This window comes from Salvelinus alpinus, chromosome 2, assembly GCF_045679555.1.
Source record: "Salvelinus alpinus chromosome 2, SLU_Salpinus.1, whole genome shotgun sequence".
Classification (NCBI taxonomy): Eukaryota; Metazoa; Chordata; class Actinopteri; order Salmoniformes; family Salmonidae; genus Salvelinus; species Salvelinus alpinus.
In genome coordinates, this window is record NC_092087.1 from 14015620 (window position 1) to 14037685 (window position 22066).

General features: G+C 41.0%; 2 protein-coding genes across 5 annotated transcripts in view; one reads left to right on the forward strand and one right to left on the reverse strand.

Moving 5' to 3' along the window:
* Window positions 1-204: 204 nt before the first annotated feature.
* LOC139554437 (protein phosphatase 1 regulatory subunit 12B-like) lies at window positions 205-9115 on the forward strand. 2 transcript variants are annotated; one of them, XM_071367237.1, is made up of 7 exons: window positions 205-459; window positions 3626-3642; window positions 3856-3967; window positions 4364-4468; window positions 7051-7110; window positions 7398-7471; window positions 8639-9115. In XM_071367237.1, the coding sequence occupies exons 1-6, from the start codon at window positions 352-354 to the stop codon at window positions 7467-7469; spliced, it is 474 nt and encodes a 157-aa protein (XP_071223338.1). In that variant the 5' UTR covers window positions 205-351; the 3' UTR covers window positions 7470-7471; window positions 8639-9115. The 2 variants fall into 2 exon arrangements, with proteins under 2 accessions (XP_071223338.1, XP_071223328.1); XM_071367227.1 differs by having other exon boundaries at window positions 7398-7448.
* A 2141-nt stretch (window positions 9116-11256) lies between these two features.
* Window positions 11257-22066, reverse strand: part of LOC139554428 (synaptotagmin-2-like) — a 69411-nt gene continuing 58601 nt past the window's right edge. For 2 of the 3 annotated variants that reach the window (XM_071367196.1, XM_071367206.1), the window contains exons 4-9: window positions 19236-19364; window positions 17235-17402; window positions 15409-15576; window positions 15097-15214; window positions 13959-14092; window positions 11257-13480 (exon numbers count right to left, since the gene is read on the reverse strand). In XM_071367196.1, the coding sequence (XP_071223297.1) occupies window positions 13265-13480; window positions 13959-14092; window positions 15097-15214; window positions 15409-15576; window positions 17235-17402; window positions 19236-19364 (933 nt within the window). In that variant the 3' untranslated portion in view covers window positions 11257-13264. The remainder of the gene's footprint in view (window positions 13481-13958; window positions 14093-15096; window positions 15215-15408; window positions 15577-17234; window positions 17403-19235; window positions 19365-22066) is intronic. The other variant, XM_071367217.1, reaches the window with a different exon arrangement.

The window sequence follows — 22066 nt, forward strand, 5'->3', positions numbered from 1 at the left end:
CCAGGCAGTGTCCCTCCCCATACAGTCTACAGCACCGCCCAGCGCCCACCCTCTTCCTCCTCCACATCGCCCTCCCTTTTGCTACTCACCTTCCACTCATCTCATCTCAGGATCACTCAACATCACCTGGAGTGAGATCACACTCCTGACCACAGCTATTTCTGTATCATTAGAACTCTATTATTTTGATCACACTCCTGACTCTGTCCCTTCACCACCTTCATTCACATCACAGGGATTTTAACTGTGTGTCACTGGATTGTTCATGCAGTAGACTTTTGGAATCAAGTTGGTTGGACTGGACCTCTGGACCCCACTTGAACCTCATGCCGTGGAGAGTAACCTGCAGCGATGTCATCTCATCTCTCCCCCCGCAACGCAAAGGATCAGCCACGCACAAGAAAGTCATCCACTGATTCGTCTCCCGCTAAACCCTCGCCGACCTCCAGAAGCCTCAAAGTAAGAACAGATTACTTCTCTTTTCTATGGGCAATAACAAGGAGACGCCTAGGGTGCCTTTTGGAAACATTGCCATGTGTTGAAAAAAGCTGTGGATCAGATAAAATGCCATGCTTGACTTGTAACTTTAACCGTTAGTTTGGAGCACTTCAGACTAGCCAAGCACTATGTTGATGTTTAATACCATAGGTGTTATGGCATACTGTTCATGCTTTTAGTGGAAACCATTGTAATTGTTTCATGAAGATTGTAGTGAGCGATGGTGATTAGCCCTCTTGAGCCAAGTGGCTTATGTGGGAGTAAATTTGACATAAGGAATAGGAAGTTTCAGAATCAGCTGCATGGATGTAACTATTCAAATATCATTGTAAAACACATTAAACATACACAGTGTACTCATACACAGACTCTCTCTCTCTCTTTGTGAGGTCCAGAATCCGTCCAATACAGCCTCAGCATTTTCCTCCCACGACAGGTCATATAAGTGTCAGATAACTTTTGAGTTTCCATGACATCATCAGCTCCAAGCAATTTTTTCATAAGGCAGAAAGTTGCCTCGGAATTTGACTGAGAGGAGTCCTGTGTAACTTAATGAAATAACAAAAGAGACAGCTGACATATATACAACTCAGATTGTCATTGAAGATAGTTATCTGACAGGATCAACTAGATCAAACCCTTTCAGAGGCATGCGTTCAAGTGGGTCCCCCTGATATCACTCTGGACAAGACTCAGCACGTTCCAGCACACAAGCCAGCCGGGAAAACAAACAGGAAAATGTTTAATAAGTTTAATAAGAAGTTGATCTCAAATGTTTACTCAAGCAGTGATACGATATATATATATATATATATATATATATATATATAAAAACAACCATATTCTTTACATCATATATATATATATATATCACATGTTCTTCTTTGGAAGAGCTAGTCAGCAGACAGGAAGTCCCCCATTGGATCTAACAGAGTAGGAGGGGAGCACAAAGAAAGACTGGCCTGGTCCAAAAACAACCACTAGCTCCTACATTCTGAGCACTGGTGTGAATCTGAAAGGATTCTATTGGTGTAATGATATTGGTGTAATGATTAATCAATACAAGCCTACTAGAGAACCAGATGGACCTACAACCATATTATTTACATCATCCAACTATTTTTGATCTACATAAAATGCCTATGGGTTAGATATTGTAGGGGTTATTCCTGACTGGGTCTAGTCATGGTGGATGGGTTAGATATTATAGGGGTTATTGCTGACTGGGTCTGGTCATGGTAGAGGGGTTAGATATTATAGGGGTTATTCCTGGCTGGGTCTGGTCATGGTAGATGGGTTAGATATTATAGGGGTTATTCCTGGCTGGGTCTGGTCATGGTAGAGGGGTTAGATATTGTAGGGGTTATTCCTGACTGGGTCTGGTCATGGTAGAGGGGTTAGATATTATAGGGGTTATTCCTGACTGGGTCTGGTCATGGTAGATGGGTTAGATATTATAGGGGTTATTCCTGGCTGGGTCTGGTCATGGTAGAGGGGTTAGATATTGTAGGGGTTATTCCTGACTGGGTCTGGTCATGGTAGAGGGGTTAGATATTATAGGGGTTATTCCTGACTGGGTCTGGTCATGGTAGAGGGGTTAGATATTGTAGGGGTTATTCCTGGCTGGGTCTGGTTGTGGTGGAGGGGTTAAATATTGTAGGGGTTATTCATGGCTGGGTCTGGTTGTTGTGGAGGGGTTAAATATTGTAGGGGTTATTCCTGGCTGGGTCTGGTCATGGTGGAAGGCTTCGCTGAGGCATGTTAGACTCAGAGCAGGCCCTCTCCATCACAGCCCAGCTTCTCCCAGTGCCAGATCCAAGCAGAGCTTCAGGAGGTAAGCCTTGTTAATGATAACTTACAATGGTTCCAAACACAAAGACAGACTCTTTAATAAGAGAGAGCTGACAGTGTTGACACAGACGGAGAGAGAACATCCTGAGAGCTTGTTGATGTCTGATGGGAACCATTCGTGTGTGTTTATACATGATCCTTCTAGAGCCCCTTGAACAATTCAGGTGAATTTATATCCGTCTCCATAGAGCCTTATTTGGTGTGTTATGTCTAAACACTGCAATGAGTTCTTATGCCTGTGTGTATGACCTTAAGTTTGTTTTCCAGACTTCAGTTCAAGTCTCTTTTATTCTTGAAGCAATAATAGGCGAGTGCACAAAAAACAAGAACATATTTATGTAATCGTACATTGTTAACTAAATCAATTGACGTAATTTATGGATATCACAATGTTAAGCAATGTTTTAATGCCTTCACTCTTGCTCACTGTTGCATACCATGGCGTAAAAGCCTAAATATTTGGCTTTGAGGGCTGAACTCCTGAAATTGCCTGACAAAGTGGTTGCTCGTCATGGTTCCCTGGACACATAGAAAGCGGCACAGGCTTGAAAACGGAAGCAGGCTGTCCTCTGCAGCCTGAGAACACAGAGGTCAGGGGCTGGCCCAAACACTGTAAGAGAATCACTGAGGACATTTTCTAGCGGGAATGATTATGTCTGCAGTGGAACGCATCTCCTATTTTATCCTATAGTATTGTATCTTGTATTGTATCAGGAATAACCTTTTCAACTCTTCTACTGAAATAAATCCACAAGGCAAGAGACTGAAGTAACAAATGCCCCGAACATTACTGCCATTGTCAACGTTGCCATTTTTGCGGGAGTGTCTCTTTAAAAACAGATTCATATCCCCTGTTTCCAACCCTTCAGCAGGCAATAACCGTCAAGATTCCCAAGCTAAGCCGCTGCCATAGTTATTACCTTTTTTGGATGTGTTTAGCTTTATCTCTGGGTCTCAGTTTGTACATGTGACTGTTTCCACTGTCCTTCTCTAACTTGGCGTGAGTATCGAGTTTCATCCCAAGATGCTCTCTGTTGATATCCACATGCTTGGCTGCAGGACAGTGTGAAGGTCTTCTGTTAGAGTCTTCTATGAGAGTTCATAACTAAGGCCATGGGGTTTTCTTTATGCATACAGGACACAAAGTCCTTTTACAAAGTGCTCATCTTGACAGCTCTGCTGTCAGAAGACATTACACCTCAGAGTTGCAGATCATCCAAAACTACTCATGTTCTATGCATTTTGTAAGTGACATATCTTCTCTGTTTGTTTTCAGCATGAAAGAGTGTCCAGGTAAGATGCTTTCAACTCAATTAACTTCATCAAAAGACACAGGTGTGCTTTAGATTTTCACTATCAGGCACTGAAACATATCCTAACAGCCATTGGTCACTCAGGCCTCCATTGCAACTGATTGTTATTACAATTAGGGTCAAAGGTACATTGATGAATAAGCTCTGACACAGTGCAGTAGTTTCAGGTTCAGCTGTGCAATCTTACCCTCAGACTGGACTCGTCTGGTGCTTACGACCGCGAGGCCTATGACGCTCGAAGGGAAAACAGAATGGCAGCACGGAAAAAAGCAGAGGAAGAGGCAGGATGCACTGACTATAAGAAGGTAACCTGTAACCTAGAAAAATTGCCGTAGTTTGCTAATGGTCTGTTATAAATCTGTTATGTCATGATAATGACATTGTTTTGTAGCCCTTATGACTGTGGCTTCAAGTACAGTGTAACCCAAAATCCCCACAACTGGTATTTCTTTATGAAAACAATTATTTTTTAAATATATTTACATGGTATTTCATTGCACTGTTGAGAGGTAGCTCACAAGTAAGCATTTCACTTCACTGTTTACATCGCGCTGTATCCTGTGTATGTGACAAATAAACTTTGATTTGAATTGGAGATCAGGCTACATGAAAAACACAACTTGTTGATTACCTAAGTCAAATTATGTGGCATGTTATGATGTTCTGGGTCTGAGTTTGCTGTGGGATCCTGTGCATCACAGATGTACGAGGAGGCCTTGTCTACCAATGAGAGACTCAAGTCCAGGCTGCAGGGCAGCAAACAGGAGCTGGTATTGGTGCAGACTCAGCTGGAGAGAGTCACACAGGTGATTATCCCCAACTGGTATTCATCCACCACACAAAATAGTTCCCCAACAAACAGTCATTGTAAACATGAAAAAAAATTAAATTGTTCCTCAACCAGTGGTTGACTTGGGCAGGAGCTCACTGGAGCTGTGTACCGGCACCTCAAATGTTCTACTGCTTGAGCTACTGTTCCTCTTATAGAATATTAGCTCAAAAGTATTGTGGAGCTCCTGCACCTAAATCTACGCCACTCAAAATTAGTTCCGGCAGTGGCGGTTCTAGACCATTTCAACTGGGGGGCCAAGCTGGGGCCAGTTGTACTGTTAGAGGGGCCAGTTACATTAGACGTTATTGTTGTCATCGTTTTCTTCACTGCATTGCAGGCATTAGCAGGCAAAAGACCATGTTCATAATCATCATTGTTGCCACTGTCTAATAACGGATGTAAAAAAAGAACGATAGCAAAAATTTGTTATGTAAAAATTATTTCATACTCCACATTTAGGGGGGCCACAGGGGGGTCCAAAATTGTTGCCCCCCCCCCCCAGAACCGCCACTGAGTACCGGAACCTATTTCAGTCCAAGTCAAGCGCTGTCTCCAACAAACCATCATCCTAAACATCAAACGAAACTGCAGATATCAGATGAAGAGTCCAATGAAGAAGTACAGTACATTCGGAAAGTATTCAGATCACTTGACTTTTTCCACATTTTGTTACGTTACAGCCTTATTCTAAAATGTATTAAATACACGTTTCCTCCTCAATCTACACACAATACCCCACAATGACAAAGCAAAAACAAGTTTTATAAAAATTTGCAAATGTATACAAATTATAAAACAGAAATACCTTGTTAATATAAGTATTCAGACCCTTTGCCATGAGACTCAAAATTTTACTTAGCTGTATCCGGTTTTTCATTGATCATTCTTGAGATGTTTCTACAACTTGATTGGAGTCCACCTGTGGTAAATTCAACTGATTGGACATGATTTGGAAAGGAAAACACTTGTCTATATAAGGTTACAGAGTTGACAGTGCATGTCAGAACAAAAACCATGCCATAAGGTCGAAGGAATTGTCCGTAGAGCTCAGAGACAGGATTGTGTTGAGCGACAGATCTGGGGAAGGGTAACAAAACATTTCTGCAGCATTGAAGGTCCCCAAGAACACAGTGGCCTCCATCATTCTTAAATGGAAGAATTTGGAACCACCAAGACTCTTCCTAGAGCTGGCCGTTCGGCCAAACTGAGCAATCGGGGGAGAAGGACCTTGGTCATGAAGGTGACCAAGAACCCGATGGTTACTCTGACAGACCTCCAGAGTTCCTCTGGAGAGATGGGAGAAGATTCCAGAAGGACAACCATCTCTGCAGCACTCCATCAATCGGTCTTTATGGTAGAGTGGCCAGATGGAAGCCGCTCCTCAGTAAAAGGCACATGACAGCCCGCTTTGAGTTTTCCAAAAGGCACCTAAAGACTCTCAGACCATGAGAAACATGATTCTCTGGTCTGATGAAACCAAGATTGAACTCTTTGGCCTGAATGCCAAGCGTAACATCTGGAGGAAACCTGGCACCATCCCTACGATGAAGCATGGTGGTGGCAGCATCATGCTGTGGGGATGTTTTTCAGTGGCAGGAATTGGGAGACTAGTCAGGATCGAGGGAAAGATGAACAGAGTGAAGTACAGAGAGATCCTTGATGAAAACCTGCTCCAGAGCGCTCAGGACCTCAGACTGGGGTCAAGGTTCACCTTCCAAAAGGACAAAGATCCTAAGCACACAACCAAGACAATGCAGGAGTGGCTTCGGGACAAGTCTCTGAATGTCCTTGAGTGGCCCAGCCAGAGCCCAGACTTGAACCCGATCAAACAGCTCTAGAGAGACCTGAAAATTGCTGTGCATCCTGACAGAGCTTGGGAGGATCTGCAGAGAAGAATGGGAGAATCTTGCCAAATACAGGTGTGCCAAGCTTGTAGCGTCATACTCAAGAAGACTCGAGGCTGTAATGACTGCCAAACGTGCTTCATCAAAGTACTGAGTAAAGAGTCTGAGTACTTATGTAAATGTGGTTTCAGTTTTTTTGTTGTAATTTCTAAAAATGTCTAAAAATCTGTTTTTGATTTGTCTCTATGGGATATTGTGTGTAGATTTGTGAGGGGAAAAAAAACATTTAAATACATTTTAGACTAAGGCTGTAAAGTAAAAAAAATTGTAAAAAGTCAAGGGGTCTGAATACTTTCCGAATGCACTGTATGTGTCTGTTTGTGCAATTTTATTGCTTATCATTGTGATTTCCAGTGTACAGTTCTTGTCAAATTCATGGTGGAATAACTCTTCCATATCCTACTGCAATGACCACTGCACAATAGAATCAGGAAAGTTGCAGGAGTGGTAAGAATGTGACAGGTTATGCAAGGAAGATGCATTGGCTGATTCCAGAGGTAAATGCTTGGGAGGTGTTATTTGTGAAGTACGGTAGTATGCTTGTGAGGTGACCATGGTTTTTATCAAAGGTATATATGAGAAATGTCTGCTGGCTTCAGGGATTGTGCTCTTCTCATTGTACCCATTTTAACCATGGGCTTTTGCATTGCAGAGAAAGATAACAATGACTGAAAGGTCCAATGAGAGGTCCATGCTTGAGACAGAAAAACAGGTGAGATCGTTATGTCCTTGAATGTTTGCTTATGCCCTTTTAACTTCTCTCTTGGCCTGGTACAGCATGTCTATTCAATATATGTTATTTTAAAGGTCCAGTCATGGTAAGGCTGGTAGTCATATCATGTTCAGTCTCACTGTGACATGTCTCCTCTCCTCTCTGGGAGCCCCATCATGTTCAGTCTCACTGTGACATGTCTCCTCTCCTCTCTGGGAGCCCCATCATGTTCAGTCTCACTGTGACATGTCTCCACCATTGTGACATGTCTCCTCTCCTCTCTGTAGGAAACACGTGTCCTGCAGAAGAAGATATCAGACATGGAAGATGAAGTGAAGGTATCTGTCCAGTTGCAATAACGGTGAATTTACTGAATTGATACTGAGAGATGTCCAAGGTCTGACCAATTTGGTGTCGTTTTCTTGTGGCTTAAAGCCAGTTCTTGTACTTCTTGAGAACATCTCCAATAGACTAAACCTAGCCACAGCAGAGACAGAACATATTTCCAAAACACAGTCTCCACAGGAGGCCTAGCCATCGCAAAGTTGCCCTGCAGACAGACAGAGCAAGCTGCTGAACAGGGAATATCCCTCTGGGGCGTGCCTTCATACTGTAGTGTGTCTGTCTCAAACGACACCCTGTTCCCTTTATAATGCACTGCTTTCTGGTCAAATGTGCCAGTTGCGATGCAGCCTGAGTCTCAAGCCAGCAGTGACAAAGCATAACTGGTGTGTGATGTGGTATTCTAAGCTGACATCATTTGCCACCATTATGTCATCATTATGCTCCGTTGGCTGTGAAATGTGTGAGTGCATTGATTTATATTCATGGAGTGAGTACGCCATTGGTATTCCTCCACAATCACTACTGCCACAAGCGTCTGCTGTGTTCCATACAGGAGGGTACAGACAACAACATTTTGTTGTCTCTGAATGAGAGGTCTCAATAAAGATGGAACACTGAACTGAAAATAGACAATCTTTGTGGGAGAACATTACATGTTCAGTTGACTTGGAGGAGAGGTTGGTGATGAGTGTCGTTGTCATTTGTTCTGTGAATCAAACTTGAACTGGATTTGTTTCACCTACAATGTTTCAATAACCATAACCCCAACCATAACCCCAACCCTAACCATAACCCCAACCCTAATCCCAACCATAACCCCAACCCTAATCCCAACCATAACCCCAACCATAACCCCAACCATAACCCCAACCCTAACCATAACCCCAACCATAACCCCAACCCTAACCATAAACCCAACCCTAATCCCAACCATAACCCCAACCATAACCCCAACCCTAATCCCAACCATAACCCCAACCATAACCCCAACCCTAACCTCAACCATAATCATAACCCCTAACCTCAACCATAAACCCAACCCTAACTTTAACCCCAACCCTAACCCCAATCATAACCCTAACCCCAACCCTAACCCCACCACAACCCCAACCATAACCCCAACTCTAACCCTAACTCCAACCATAACCCTCTCTGTCTGCTTGTTGTCTGCTGTCCTCCACAGGTCCAGACAGAGCTGAAGAATGAGAACCAGAGACTGAAGGACGAGAACGGAGCCTTAATCCGGGTCATCAGTAAACTGTCTAAGTGAGAAGAGGAGGAAAGGGAAGAGAGGAGGGGATGATACTGCTTTATTTCCCATGTTTACACCCACTTCTCCAACCCCACCACCCCCACCAACACCCCCACCAACACCAATAGTCTTCACACGCAGTTTGCATATTTGCACATTTTTTGTATTAATTTATGGATTGTTATAATGCATAATTATATAATCACAGCACATAATAATACCGTATGAATGTCTGCAAATGTTTAATCTATAAGCTGATGTAACAGTTTATATATTATCACGTTTTGTATCACTATGTGACATTTGAAATGTTTTTTTCATTTTTTTGTTTAATCCATCACATGAACAGTCTCCTACGCCTTGTATAAGTTATTTATAAAGATTTTCTATGCTGCAATCCAACGCAATCTCTTGTATTCAGTGTCATCAACTGGTCACGTGTGGTAATGCATCATACTGCAGAGGCCTACAGTATATACTGTAATGTGAATCAGGATTGGTACACATTTGTAAGGGTTATAGATTATATACATTGTAATTCATATAGTTTACATGAAGTAGTGAATTTGAAAAGAGGAGGGAGTGCTGAGGAGGAAAGGAGGGAGTGCTGAGGAGGAAAGGAGGGAGTGAGGAGGAGGAGGAGAGGAGGGAGTGAGGAGGAGAGGAGGGAGTGAGGAGGAGGAGAGGAGGGAGTGAGGAGGAGGAGAGGAGGGAGTACGGAGGAGGAGGGAGTGAGGAGGAGAGGAGGGAGTACAGAGGTAAGGCAGAGGGGTACAGTTCTTTGGAATTCTTGTAGTATGATGGCCATGGAGGATCAAAACGCTATGCATAAAGAGGAACCATTTTTCTTTTTTAAGCAGCAAGGTCGGCGGTATTGCATTGTGAATGTAGCTCTGCACTGTTTGGGTCCGCCCCGTGCTCAAAAGAGTTCCAAAGGCCCAGGAAGACGGGGATTTAGTTGCCTGCATTGCAGTCATTTTACAAACCCACTCAGTTTCAGTTCACAGAGGAAACGTTAGAAGAACACAGACGTAATTGGTCCTATTGTAAATACAATTGGAAACATTTAAGGCAGACAAAATGATGGTTGCTGCTCAAGATATAATAAACACAAGTAACACAGGACCAATCTATAAAACGATCTTAATCAATCCAAGTACACTCAATAGGAGGGATAGGGAAAACAAGTCAGGAAGTAACAGTATTAATTTATCACCACAATTAAACTAATATTCAGAGTAATAACTGCCATACTGGAATGGAGGTTATACTGAATGGTTTTTACAAATCAGATCTTTAGGCCTTCTTGCAATTGGAGTATTCAGAGCATATGTACTGTGTACTGTGACAGTGGAAAGGAGCTAATGCAATCGAGTGACATGTTGCCACATTTTGCTGCTACAGGCTCTTTATGCTAACGTTTAAAAAACAAACATTGTTTTGCATTCCATGTGCAAATGATACGAATGACTGAAGGTTCATTTTAAACTCTTTTGAACATAAGTATGTATATGATCATCACTAAAAGCCAAGCAGTCATATGATTTCATAAATACAGAGGCATGTACATCTTACAATATCAACTTTAAGTCATACCAATAATGTTGGTTAACATGACCACTATCATCATGTTAAGTACATATTTCAATAAGCAAAACATGCATTATACAGTGTGAGGTGAAACTCCAACAGAACTGGTTCTGGTGACGATAGATGAACAAATATCATCATTTTTGACCTGTTCTTGCACAGGAAAGGAATCAAGTGTGAATCAGCCGCTCTGTTAAAATATCTCTATAAGGTCTTTAAATGAGTAGTAATATACCTTTGCTCAGAGTATAGAAATTTAAGCTCAAGTTGTATGGCTTTACTTCTTATGTTAATCAACATACACAAAAATACATGTTTAACTGTTATGTTAAGCAATGACACAAGTGAATGACAGCAAGCAGAGGACTACTCAGGGTACAGATATGGAGAGAGTTATTGAAAGGGGGCTACAAGTCCATGCTTTGACTCCTATACAATGAGCTATATCTGATAACATGAACCTGGGACTAAACAATCTAACGTTAAGTACGGTCTAGTACTTGGACTTAAATTTGTGTAGTACTGTAGTCTGACTTAGTACTAGAACACTGGTCAACCCAACACAGCAGATTCAAATCATTTTTGATAAGACGGTGACTACCACCTCCGGCAGGATACATGAAGGAAACACTTACAGTACTTATAATTACAAAGCAAAGGAGCTAGTAAATGTTCCGCTTTTGCAATAAATACACAATAAATCCTGGCCATCGAAGACCATGCACACATACAAGTGAAAGCAGGAAATGTAAGTAATATTGCATTTTGACTTGTAGCCCCAGCATATAGTCATACATTTCAGGTTGTCCACTGTAGACATATATAAATAAAATACAAATTAAGTAACACTGTTGAAATCCAGGCAAGAAAATAGCCTGTAAAATCAACATATACTATGCAGACATATGTTCAGTCCTATTATACCCTTAACGGAAAATACATCAAATGTGCAGTCAGTGCATATTTTTCTCTCCATTTTATTATCAAAATGACATTGGACACAAACACACATACACACTAATTATGGTTCCTCTTTAAAACATGCTGCTATTTACAACATTTCATAGATACATGCTGTATTAACACATTTCCTCACTGTATAATGTTTACAGTAGGTACGAGAGAGAGGGGGGCAAAACTACATATCAATGGACTTATTAGTATGCCAACGTTCCCCCTCCTTTCAGTTTGATCACCTTATACACCATGGCCTCCTGGCAATCAAAATATCAGGATGTCTAACGAACAACGCCCTTGGGAAAAACAGGTTTGAATAAACAGCGGACAATACCACAATGTTTCAGGACTTTGGCATCTTACAGAAAGGGTTACATACTAAGCAGGTTGCTGATGAGTGCATGGTGCAAAAGTCAAAGCTAACGACATGAAGATAAGCACAAAGCATAAATCATGCTTACTTTACTCTCATTTGTTTCAAGCAAATGCTGCATTTCCGGTTGCTTGATGATGAACTTTTCATCATTATGATGTGAACATCCAATAATTGAATGTATACCCACACCACTACAGTCATCCTCAGCAGAGAGAAATAGACGTCGGGCCTTCATGCAAACACACTTTTAAACTGAGAAAACATCCCCTCTAGTATGTTTGTATCAGTCATTTCAGAGATGCAGAGTGCTTTACAATTCACAGGCAGTGGCTGTAACAAGCATATGGTCCCATCTTATAACATATGTTTCTTTCATCTCGATAGCATTAATGCCAAAAATGTGCTCACAATAGTGTACAGGGTGCAATGTTGTCTTAGTAGAATATGATTGATCATTTCTCTTTATTTTCTTGAACATACATCCTCAACATTGTGTATCTTTGACTTAAAATAGTTAAAGGTCAAATGTGTTTTCAACACATGCTATTAGTAGTAAATATCTCATCACTAACAAAGCATGGTCGTCATGCTTTTGGATGACAGTGATAATTCTTCAATCATCTTTACTTTGGACATGGATAAGTAATCACTTTTACATCCAAGTGGTCAAAGTAGGTCTGCAGCACATTTGCAGTTTCCTTTTGGACTGTGTCATTATGACGTTTGCCAGGGATACAGATTCCCTCCGTGCACTCTAAGTTGAGAGCCTAAAGGCACCCATGAATTCCTCCCAGTCTGTGTATCACACTGAAAACACTGGAAGCTGTATTGACCCTGTCCTTAACGGCATCGAAATTAATCATGTTTGATAAATAATAATTAACTGCAAAGCCAAATATCATTTTTGCCACAATATGTCCATCTCTCATATATATGGGAATACATATAATACTAATAATAATAAAACTGGAACAAAATAACATTGCATTGTAAAGTTCTTTCAGAAAGACATTCTGGAATGAATTGCTGCATTGTATTACCTTAATACCTACCATTTCACCTAAACCCTTTCCATTAGTAGACTTAAAACTGTTTTATGTCAGAAATGGCCCAATACTAATCTCTACTGCAAGATATGGCACACTTATGGGTTGAGAACAAGATATATGCTAATGGGAATCAGTTTGGCATGGTTTATGTAGAGCGGTGAGAGCATAAGTAAAGCATGCACAATGTTCTACTAACTAAATGAAGAAGCTATAACCAGCATCAATTTCATTGAGTCTTTCTCCAAACTTTCATTGTCAGCATCTAAGCATCTGTTCCTAAAAAGCATGTTCAAATGAAACACAGATCAATTTATCAATCAATCAATCAATTTATCGCTCAATCTCCCTCTTCTCTCTTTACACTAAATATGTGAAATGCTATGGTGTTGGGAAAAGTGTTGTTTATGTTCTTCGATTTAATTATGAATAAGCTGATATTTTAGATGTTTCTTTTTCTTTGTTCAGTGTTTCAAATAGACATGACAGAATCATGTGGAAATCATGAGTTTCATGCAGAGTAGGGCAGTTGGGGAGGGAGGGTTTCTGAGTTAGTTGGTTAGTTGGTAATCAACAGGACAAGCGAAGTTACTTTTTTGCATTTAAACCTGCCAGTGCCGCATCTATATCCTCCTCCTGTTGTAGTGGGTGCCACTGGGCAATGGGACGCCTGGGGTTAGAGAGCATGTCAGACCAATGCTTCAGACCAGGGCCCGTCGCCTTGCTGCCCACAAATATCTTCCCAATGGCGTCATTCTTGCCAATCTTGTCATAATCAAACACTGTCACCACCACCAAAATTTTCTGAAGAGGAAAGAGAGAAAAACATGTATATGTGTAGTAGATTCTACATGTGTGCACTCACATAGCCATTCATATGCAAACCTCATACAGTAGGTATTAAACTACCAGGTTTTAAAAGAAAACACCACTCAAAAAACTGTCTTTTGGTGTTTGTTTCATTAGTCGACTGTTGATACAGTTCCAAAATGTTAGTTGCAAAATGCATCATAGTGGTATTTTGAAAGTTCTATATCTTGAAAATGTGATTGCTGACAAGCAAAACTATTTTGGAACAGTATCAACAGTGGACCAATGAAACAAATACCAAAAGATAGTTTTTGAGTGTTATTTTCCTATAAAATTCCACTGAATCGTATTGATTTTCTTTCATCATTGAATTGCTGTAAAGCATCAAAGCATAGCGAACATGGAAATGCGGTTGTAGGCCTAGAGAGAAAAAAACAAGAGCAGACCACCAAAAATATGTAGTGTTCTGCACCTGCATCATGTCCATTGGGATCTCAAAGCTGAAGGACTCGTTGTAGTACGGATTCAGTGTGTTCTTCTTCACTGTAGTCTTCTTCTTCTTCAGTTTCTTGCCTCCCTGCAGCAACGCGATCTTCACATAGGGATCTGCAAAGAAAGACCAACAGATATTCAATCTCTCATTTCATGTTTTAAATGCATCACTTCGGTAGAGCAAAAATGTGATGTGATATTGAGTTGCTTGCTAATTCGAAAAATTATTCAGAGAGCTCATTAATGCAACATACAGTAGCACAATGTCTGCAAATAAATCAGAGATTCTGCATCACTGAGCTGTTTAATTAATGGCAGATTGACATGCCTGATTGGTTGGAAATGATCTACTGTTATGTCCAGTGGTTTGCCCTACCAGACAGTCCACCCACAAGTTGTTTTAACAGCAGACAAACTGTACATTTTTAGTACTAAAATAGGGTTCTTTGATTTGTGACCAGGGCGGGACCCTTTTTGGGGCTTTGTAGACTCCTTTCTTGAAGGTGCTATTTAGAACTTTAAAAATATATATTATTTCATGAGATGGTTCTGAATAGCACCATACACATTTAACCTCTGTAACAGTTATCTATGAGTAATTGGTATATGATATGTATGATGATGAAGGTAATCAGTTTTTAACATTGTTATGCTACTGTGTTGTAATATGGGGTTGATCATGCTTAATCACTCTCACCTGGGAGTTGTATCAACCTGACTCAACCATGTCAAATGATGAAGTTAGTCCAAAAATATAAACTCGCATATACTTGCAGACCCTTCTCACTGACGGTATCGGACTAGCCACCTCAACAGAACCCATGAACATAAACACAGACACAAGACAGGTAGAATAAAACAACAAAATCATAGGTACCACACAGTAAGTGAAATAATGCAACATAAAGAACAGGAATTCATAATTACCCACAACCATCTAGTGAAGGACTGCTTCAACATTGTAAAGAACAATTTGGAAGGGGAGGGTTCTATATATAGAATGGTTCTTTGAGAAGACATGGTTCTACATAGAACCATCACTCACTGCAAAGAACCTTTCAAGAACCCTTTAAGAATCTCAAGAGTAAACTGTACGTCCAGTGGAAGTCTTAACGTACCAGACAGTCCACCCACGTCCATCTTCTTGAGGTTCTTTGCCTCCAGGATACAGACAGTGAGTTTGCCAGCGGTGGGCACGTAACGAAGAGAGATACAGATGTCTCCCAGCTTCTCAGGCTGCATGGAGATTAAGGACAGAGAGAGGGCAAGCACAGAGAGAGCAACGACACAGAGAGGGAAAGATAGACAAAAATGTATATTACAATTGTCAGAGCTTGGCTGTTGTTAATTCTGATTGGGCAACGCTCCCGTCCAACGATTAGCTTAGTTAGATAAAGCTTAGTTAGTTTCTGTTTCATTTCAGAGCATACCTCCTCTTTGTCTGCACTCTCCAGGTCCTTCCATTCTTCGATGGGCTGTCCCAGGTCAATGGTGTTCATGGGGATCCTCACCTCTCCAATGATGTCATGCTTGGAGAATCGGTCGTAGTCAAAGACTGACATCACCAGGGTTTTCCCACCGAGCTCATCATATGGTAACTGAGGAAGGAACACATCAACAACAACAACACCACCACAACACAACAACAACACAACTGGATTATTAAATATGAATGTAACCACATGTCCCTACTGTATACTATTTGAATTGTTAATACAATCTGTGCTATTGATTTTTTTTTTTTTTAAGAAATAAACATCTTATTTTTTGCCATGGGCTGCTGGCAAGACATTGATTACTGACACATCAGTAATACGGCACAATGTCAGCTAACATGCAGCTAATATACAGAGTTTTACAACACAGAATAGGAAAGGCAGAAAATGGGTTAGGCTGAATTCTAATGTGTAGCACGGTTTTTACTCAGGAAACATCTAAGGAGAGATTTGTTCAGCTCTAATGGCACTAAAGCATAATTAGAGTATCTAATATGGGTTCTATTGATTCACTCCAGCCCTTGCAGACCTGGGGCTCTTTTAATAAACCTTAAACAATGGTAAATCAACAAAAAAATTCACCATGTCAGTGGATTTAGGTTAACAGTTTTGCTGACAAAAAGACAACAACGTTGATTCAACCAGTTTTTTCCCAGTGGGATGTCTTTATGCAAATAACAAATACTAGGCTCCCATAAATTGTATTGTATATGTGAGGAACGTTCTCAATAAGCAAGAGATAGCCTAGGCCTACTGTTGATACGGTGTTATAGGACTGAATATTTTGAATATGTTTGGAGGAGCGGGTCTTTAATAACTGGACAAGAGGCTCTATTTGGATATGGGGATGGATACAAGCCGAATGGAGTATGCATTGCAGGATAGGCCTATTTGAATTCTGAATAATGCAAAATATGACAGCAAAATTCTCACAAGTAGACCATTTAAAAACATCTTATGGATAGGATACTTGGCTAATGCATGGCCAGGATAAGGAAGACATTTCTGTTGAATCAGCTTTTGTTATGGTAAGGGTAGCCTTACCATAGGGCTTGTTTTTCAATCAAATGAAACGTACCTCTGATATTGCCACCCCTCGCACCTCAGCGCAAGCGAGCTCACATAAGACAGGTAAATTACCAATCCTAGCTTAAGGGTTGTAAAATAGCAGAGTGCTGGCTTTAACAGGTTGAAATTGCCAACGAGTGTATAATACACTAAAGCAGGTCTAGGAGCTAGAAGCTAGACATTCCATTTTCCTATATGACAAATATAAATAAAAAATACATTCTAAAGGCAGGCATCTGATTTCATATACTGTAAATTCTCCAAACTGTTCATGGATGGTCCCTACTCTGGGGACAGTGCTTCCACATTGACACTGAGAGGCTTATACAGTCTCCATGGACCTTATTGAGTAGTACAGGAAGCTGCAGTTAGTACACAGGCAAGAGGGTATATAGCAGGCAGGCAGGCATGGCAAGCCAGAACTGCTCTACACTTTGACGTGAACACAACAAGAACACATCCTGTGACTTCATAATGAAAAATAAATGTAGGCAACAACCACAAAGTCTTATACCATGTAGCATCTTAGGTCTGATTTTTTTACAACACCAAAAATGTTAAGTTAGATTTAGTTTGAGACTCCGCTGTACTAGCCTGACACAATATTTTTGGCAGGATGATTGATACCTTTAATACTCCAACTAACTTCGGTGCAAGTGCAGTCCTGGTATAGAAACTGTGTTATGACTTACCTTGAAAACAAATGACTCATTAAAGACAGGGTTCAGGTTTTTCTTTTGAACCTTGGTGTCAAACTTCTTCTTCTTGTCTGGGAGGACAAAGACCTTGACGTACGGGTCAGAGGTACCTCCGCTGTCCATGGAGATAAGATCAGCAGCTTGGAGGATTCCCACTGTGAGCTGTGAGGGGAGGGGAGGGGGGGCAGAGTGTTCAGGGGTCAGAGACAGCATTGAGACAAACCAACCATATTAGATGAGAAAACAACATACATTAATCTATTCATGTGTTCTTCCTGTCACTGCTGCAGACAAATGCTGCAGCGTTGTTACATAAGCTTGTGGCCCGTTGGCTGACAACCTAAAGCTGCAACAAGAATTATCACAGCCCTTTTAGATGACCAAGATTAGACACAAGATATCCACACTAGAGCTGTCAAATATATTTGCTGCCATGTCATCAGAAAGTCACAGAATATCATGTTACAGTAGTTTTGCATATCTGAAAAAGAGGAACTTGTGCCAAGTATCATTGTGCTCTGAATGATGGAGAGATTCATTATTTTTAAGGTACAGAAATTGATTCAGTTAGAAAGAAAGGACCTGCTTTAATCTCAAGCCCTGTTCCTGCGTCAGTGATTCCAAGCCCTGATCCTGCGTCAGTGACTCCAAGCCCTGATCCTGGGTCCGTATCTCATGAGGGACTTCCTTATTTCAGAATGACTCTGCATTTCCACTCCTCTTGGACTTATGTCACACTGCCAAAATCTTGCGTAGCATTGCACACTCACTGTAACACTGACTCTACCCATTCATTTACAACGATACTGAATCTACTAGAGAAACCCTCTCATTCCCAGAACCCTGATCTGGATTCACTGGTCTCTTGAATATTTTTATTCATCAACCCTAAATCCAGCAGTTGTCAGCTGTCCCTCCCCAAAACTGTCGCTGCACAATTCTGATGATGTTTTTACAGAGCTGTTGATAAAAGATGCTTGTTTGTTCAAGGTACTTTGAGGGGATGTAGGCATGCTATGTGGAGCATGCCCACAAGGGTCCCACCATGCCCACTGGTTTGTACTCAACAATGTCAAAGCTGAGCCGTAGCTCAGTAAAAAAAAAAAAGATTTCTAGATGGATGACTCACCACCAGGTTCTTCAGGTCCACCAGTCTACTCTCTGGATATCCATAAGTCTGTCATTTAGACTACTGTAACTATGCCTTTCATTTCTAGAAGATGATAGGGCTGGGCAGGAGTAATCCAGTATTGGAGTACTCGAATGGACGTCAAAACTCAATCTTTAACCACAGATCACCTTTTGTTTCATATACTAGGCACATGTAGGAGCAGCAATCTCCCATCACATCTTTTGCCGCTGCAAAGCGCCGCTGTGACATCACCAAAGCCGAGCAGGTAACACAGCTAATTATGGTTTCAATGAATGATTCAAATGACTTTTTTTCATGTGGACTGAATATGTAATGCAGCAATTTGATTTCAGTTTATATTTAATTACTCAACTTACTTTTAGTAGTCCTTTTGATTCCTAACATAATGCTTCCACAAGCAAGGGCCACTGCTGATGTTACTGCCTTTTTGAAGATTGTTATTCAAGATTGTGTTTCCCACAATATAATATAACTAGTTGATATTACGGTTTCAATAAATTAATGTTAAACTTTCACTAGTGTTTTTATTGTCTGAATATATGGGTCAATTTAGTTATTAGGATTTGTTATCTGTAATGGTTATGATAAATTAGACATTGTTGCACACTGTTGGCATATAGATAAATGTGCACACATAATGTTTTTCAGTGCGGGCCTTGTGTTCTAAAAATTGTAGGGTTTTTTTATAGTAAAAAAAATCATATTCCCATCCCTGGATGTTGATGGACTCTTACTGATAGACTGACAATGCTGCAAATATTGTATTAAGGTAAAACAGCCTAATACAGGTTTTGCTGAGCAGTGCCTACAAGGATTTAAAGGGGAAAATATCAGCCACTGACCTTACTGTCTTGGAAGTCATAGTCCAGCGAGTACTGCAGCTTGCCAAGTTTCTCCTCCTCTTTCTCTTCCTCCTCTTTCTCCTCCTCCGTGAGGCCTGTCTCGCCTTCATCGTCGTCATCGTCCTGTTTCTGCAGTGGTAGAACACAGGACACAGGGATCAGAGTTGCGGGGTCAGGGGTTATGTGTAGGAGGCAGATGGCGGGAGCCCCACCCACCACAGACAGCATGCCACAGACAGACAGTGGTCGTTCAGGAGGCTTGTGTTGTGTTGCATTGCGTTGCGCTGCGTACTGTAGCACCAGAGTTTGTTGCGTTGCATTGCCTTGCATTGCGTAGCACCAGGGTTTGTTGCGTTGCCTTGCTCCCGCTTACCTGCTTCTCACCTGGTGGCATAGTGGAATACCATCCTGTCTCTAATGTAACTAGGGACTCAGGTATGATGTTTTCTAGTTAATGACTTGAATTCAAAATGTCCTTTGGTGACACAATTGTTTTACCCTGTCTTTTACATCTTACCCCATATTCCCAAGGAACTAGTTAACTGATCCTTCAAAAGCAGGGCCTGTATAATCTTACTTGCTTTCTATTTATTCCATTAATGTGTCACCAAGGAATGTTCCTCTCAAGTCAGGTCACCATTTTTCCCAGCCAAATGGTAGCTACAGGATTAAAGGGTATAGCCAGCTATTTGCATAATGTAGAAGCAGTATTTCAGTTAGATAACAGCCAGTTATGGTAACCCCTATTTCTGACATGTTCAAGTTTCCGGGACTATTTCATCTGCAAACCTGTGCTTTATTTTTTTATTCTGGTTTTCACTCTTCATTGAGTGACAAAGTAATTGGGGTGCAGATGAAAAATATTGATTGATTGGTCATGCGGTTATCATTGTCATCATCATGTCCCACAAACAACCAACCATGCCCTTTTTCACATGCATATATTAATAGTGTTATTTGTGGGTTGCGTTTAAACTATGCCCAATAAGTTTCATATTGGGGTGAGTTTGGCATCACACTGTCACATAATGGGCGATACGTTATTTCAATATTTATTTATTTTTCTCTCAGGGTTTTATGGAGCAGACCATAGCGTTCTCATTTAAATTCTCAAAACATAAGTACAAAACATGATAGAAAAGCAAAGGCGCTACGATTTTCATTCCATGAAACCCCCCCTCATCATCATCATCATCTGCCCATGGGCCAGAGAGCATCACCGCGATCCTTCCACCTACCGTAGATCAGGGGTCCATCACAGTCAAGAAACACGATGCACACATAAGAGACAAAGTGAAGAGGAGGAGAGCAGAGAGAGGAAGAGGTTTGAACTTACGACACACCAGAAAACAAACAACACCACCGGCAACACTAGGACGATGAAAAATGACACAGTGATTGTCTGTTCGTTAAAAAATAATAAAAATGTAAACGTCCTACTTCCAGGACCATCTTTCACCATGTGGAGACAATTAATTGTTTTAATAACTGTTACTGGTGAATGGGGCCCTGTTAATGATATTGGACACATTCAGCCTGGAATTAAGCAGGAGCACTTTTCACAGTCCTCCCCTGTTTATTCTGCTTAGTCTGAGATATGGCTCCTCTGATCCATGGGTATCATGTCTATTATCCTTAAGCACGGAGGGCAGCTTACCCTAGCAGTCATCCGTTAATTGGAATGCCACAAAAGACAGGGCTTCATTACCTTCTCTACCCATTACCCAAACCATCCCTGGTCCTTTCCCATAACAAATGTGTAATTTTCACCGTATGTCACAATGAAGTACAGCACACATTTTAAAACGACAACAACAACCACATCAAGAGAACAGAGAGGATAGGAGGCTATCGACTTGTCTCCCTAAGACTGGTCTAAGTGCTGCCAATGAAAGATCAGAGGTTGTTACTGATACACCAAGGGATGCATAAAGAGCATGTGTTGTTGGTCAAATCTATGTACAGATGTCAGTTCTTAATTTGTTCACTCTTTTGCTGCTGAGAATTTTCCTGCACCGCAGGAAATTCAGAGTAGTTTTGTGATTTACATAAATTCACAGAAAACCCACACTAACACACGGTTATATTAACAGTATTGCACTCTTGATGTAGCCTACTTTTGGCCAGCTAATAGTCCAACCACTGATCAAGCACCATTATGGAATAAACATTCAAATGCTGTTGCTGCAATTACAGTATATACGTACAAAAGTACGTGGACATCCCTTCAAATGATTGGATTTGGCTATTTCAGCCACACCCGTTACTTACAGGTGTTTAAAATCCAGTGCCAAGTCTTGGTCCAAAAGGCTCCTTAACAGCTTCTACCGACAAGCCATAAGACTGCTGAACAGTCAATCAAATGGACTATATTTGTATTGCCCCCCCCCCCCTTAGTTTTTACACTGCTGCTACTCGCTGTTTATTATCTATGCATAGTCACTTTACCCCTACCTACATGTACAAATTACCTCGACTAACCTGTACCACCACCCATTGACTCGGTATCAGTACCCCCTGTATATAGCCTCGTTATTGTTATTTTATTGTCTAACTTTTTTCCTTTTTAAATTTTTTCCTTTAGTTTATTTAGTAACTCTATTTTCTTTAAACTGTATTGTTGGTTAAGTGCTTCTAACTGAGCATTTCACGGTAAGGTTTGCACCTGTTGTATTCGGCACATGTGACAAATACAATCTTATTTGAATTTGATTACACTTGATGAATCACGCTTCACCATCTGGCAGTCCGACGGACGAATCTGGGTTTGGCCGATTCCAGGAGAACGCTACCTGCCTGAATGCATAGTGTCAACTGTAAAGTTTTGTGGG

Excerpts from the sequence above, each read along its gene's own strand:
- LOC139554437 (XM_071367227.1), top strand. The coding sequence starts at position 352 with ATGTCATCTCATCTCTCCCCCCGCAACGCAAAGGATCAGCCACGCACA. Across the intron at positions 3,968-4,363 it reads GATGCACTGACTATAAGAAG|ATGTACGAGGAGGCCTTGTC; the intron begins GTAACCTGTAAC and ends TGTGCATCACAG. Across the intron at positions 4,469-7,050 it reads AGCTGGAGAGAGTCACACAG|AGAAAGATAACAATGACTGA; the intron begins GTGATTATCCCC and ends TTTGCATTGCAG.